At 47.7% G+C, this 2,940-nt stretch overlaps 1 protein-coding gene across 1 annotated transcript; it reads right to left on the bottom strand.

The window, feature by feature from the left end:
* Window positions 1–1,148: 1,148 nt before the first annotated feature.
* Window positions 1,149–2,000, bottom strand: LOC107134923 (probable N-acetyltransferase CML1). Its single transcript, XM_015476918.2, has one exon. The coding sequence runs from the start codon at window positions 1,933–1,935 to the stop codon at window positions 1,252–1,254; it is 684 nt and encodes a 227-aa protein (XP_015332404.1). The 5' UTR covers window positions 1,936–2,000; the 3' UTR covers window positions 1,149–1,251.
* Window positions 2,001–2,940: the final 940 nt, after the last annotated feature.

The following is a 2,940-nucleotide window of genomic DNA, read 5'->3' as shown; positions in this document are numbered from 1 at the left end:
TAGTTGATTACTAAATGATGAGAGGGGTCTCAGAGCCCCTTTGGTCCTAGACAACTTCTCTCTTCAATTTGGAAAAACCCATTAGCATGGTTAACGGTTTCCATGTAGTTGAAATGGGCGTAGCCAAGGTTGAATCCCAAAACTGCACAGGATGTGACCCAAGTGTCCCCACAATGCTGAGAAGTAGAAACTAAGGTGAGAAAGACCCCCTAACACTGCCTAAGGGGCAGAAGTTTATGGATCAGTATCACGTAGAATCTCTGATCAGGAGCACTGCCTCTTGGTGAGGGAGATCAAGTATGTGGCTGCAGGCCCCCAGGAACACGCCACAGACACAGTTCTGGCAGCTGGTAAAGGGTGACAGTCCTGGGAATATTAGCACTGACTCATGTCCCAACTCTCCCTTCTATGGGAGGGATCTGTCCTGAGGCTCAAATCTGGAGTTTGTGAACACCTGGGGACAGAGTCTAGGACTGAGTCCTAATCCAGGTTAATTTGGGACACTCACCTGTCCATGTCTTCCTCCAGGACCCACAGGAGGGTTCCACCCACAACTTCCCCCAGTGAGCCTGGCCCATGTGTATGGCAGCACCAGGAGGGTGCATTATACCAAGATCTTCCCATGGAACATCCCCCTCCATCCACAGCCACCTTCCCACCCCCCTGCAGGGACAGGTCACTACAGTGAGTGCATTGCTGCCCAATTCTTCCCATAGAGCCTCATCGTGCCCCTCTGCTCTGGACTCTGCAGCTCCTCCACTTCTGAGCCAGCTCCATTTCTCCCCAGAGTCTGGGATGTGTCCACAAGTGACCCCTGTGAGGACATGGAGAAGTCTTTGTTCCTCTCTCATTTTGCATTGGCTGCTCTTCAATGACTTTGAACCCTGCCTGAGCTGGCCTGCTGGGATATGATGATGTACAGTGTCACTGGTACTGCAGTCTATCCAGGACATTTCTATAGGTATCCTGAGACCCAGAGAGCTGCCCAGCACAGACCAGGAGAAACAACTGGCTCATAAACTCAAGCAACCTGTGAGCACATTATCCTCTTGACCTTTTACCTACAAATGGTCTACACCAATGAAGCACTGAGTGGAATAGAAGTCCTCATATTGACAACTCGCCGTCAAACATGCAGGACTCAGATGTGCACCAGCAATGAGTTTTCATCATTTGTTCAAGCAATATGCCAGGGTTTGCTTGTGCTACAGGATTGTCAATTAGAACCTGATTGATACAGGAGACAATAGCTCATGGGCTTACTTCCTGAGCAGATGGGAGGCAGTATTTTAATTGAATCATAGAAATGCCCAGTAGTCTAAAGGTCTTGCTAAAGAAGTATTCTCCTGTCTTCTGGAAGCCCATGTGCAGGTAGAGAGTCAGAGCATCCTGCTGTACTATGCTAGTATCAAGGACAACCTCACTGTAGCCCTGAGCTCTCGCAAACTGGAGGACAGTCATGACCAGGGCTTTCCCTAGTCCTTCACCTCGGTGCTCCAAGGCCACAGAGAGGTGAAACAGCTGCAGTTGCTTCCTCCCTGGGGGGGCGTCCTCCACTGGCAGAGCACCCACTATGCCTGCCACCTGCCCCCCAGACTCAGCCACCCAAAAGCAGGAACCACGGGCCCTCAGATAGGATTTGGTGATGTCAGCAAGGTCTGTCTGCAAACACATGACCACGTACTTTCTCCAAGGCTGTCTGGCCAGCAGCCAGAGGAAAACTAGGAGGGTGACATTAGATCCAAGAGCCAGGAGCCAAGAGCCAGAGACCAGGAGTAAGGCGATGGGCACCCCAAGAAAGAGCAAGAATGTTTGTGGCATCTTCAGCCCATGTCGGAATGTCGCGGGGACATGCTCGAACATCCCTTGGGAGAACAAGTCCAGGACCCTCTTGCGGTCAGTCTCCTGGTATTTGCGGATGTGATGAGGTGCCATTGGGAGACTATGTGTCTGCAGTTTTCCCAAGTGACAGGTAAACCTTCATACAAGCCTTCCCTACAGCTCTGGAAGAGTGGAAAAAAATCATGTGAGTGTCCCTGGCATCCCCAGAACTAAGGAGACAGCTCAAGTGTGTGTCTATTTTTGTAATTAAATTTAGCTATTCAAATTAGGTATATATGTCATCAGAACGCATTTTGATTCATTGTACACAAATGTAGCACAATTTTTTATTTCTCTGGTAGTACATGATGTAGCTTTGCACCATATGTGCAGTCATACATGTCCCTAGGGTCATGATGTCCTTCACATTCCACTTTCTTTCTTGCCCCCATACCACCTCTCCATCCTCATCCCCCTTTGCCCTATCAGATTCCCTCCATTCTTCCCATCATTCTCCATTAATGGAGCAACATTCACCTATCAGAAAGAACATTCAGGCTTTGGTGTTAAGGGATTGGCTAACATTGCATAGCATGATATTTTCCAACTCCATCCATTTACACGCAAAGGCCATAATTTCATTCTCTTTTAATGCTGAGTAATATTCCATCACATATATCCACCACAGTTTCCTTATCCATTAATCTATCGAAGGGCATATAAGTTGGTTCCATAGTTTAGCTATTGTGAATTGAGCACCTATAAACATTGATGCGGCTGAGTCTCTATAGTATGCTGATTTTAAGTCCTTTTGGGTATAAGTCAAGGACTGGGATACCTAGGTCAAATGGTAGTTCAATTCCAGGTTTTCTAAGGAATTTCCATACTGAAAAGCATTATGGAAATTCCTTAGAAAACCTGGAATTGAACTACCAAATTGGTTCCACCAATTTGCAGTCCCTCCAGCAATGTATGAATGTCCCTTTTCCCCAACATCTTTTCCCCTGACATCCTCGCCAACTCAAGTGTGTGTCTTTACTGTGGCCAAAAGCAGCAGGCCATCAGCACTAGGAACAGGTGTAGGATCAGAAACATCTGATTAGAACCCCGATTTCCCCC

Source organism: Marmota marmota, unplaced genomic scaffold (assembly GCF_001458135.2).
Source record: "Marmota marmota marmota unplaced genomic scaffold, marMar, whole genome shotgun sequence".
NCBI classification, from domain to species: Eukaryota; Metazoa; Chordata; class Mammalia; order Rodentia; family Sciuridae; genus Marmota; species Marmota marmota.
This window is presented reverse-complemented; position numbering and strand designations above follow the sequence as displayed.

Coding starts and splice junctions, on each gene's coding strand:
- LOC107134923 (XM_015476918.2), bottom strand. CDS start 1,935: ATGGCACCTCATCACATCCGCAAATACCAGGAGACTGACCGCAAGAGG.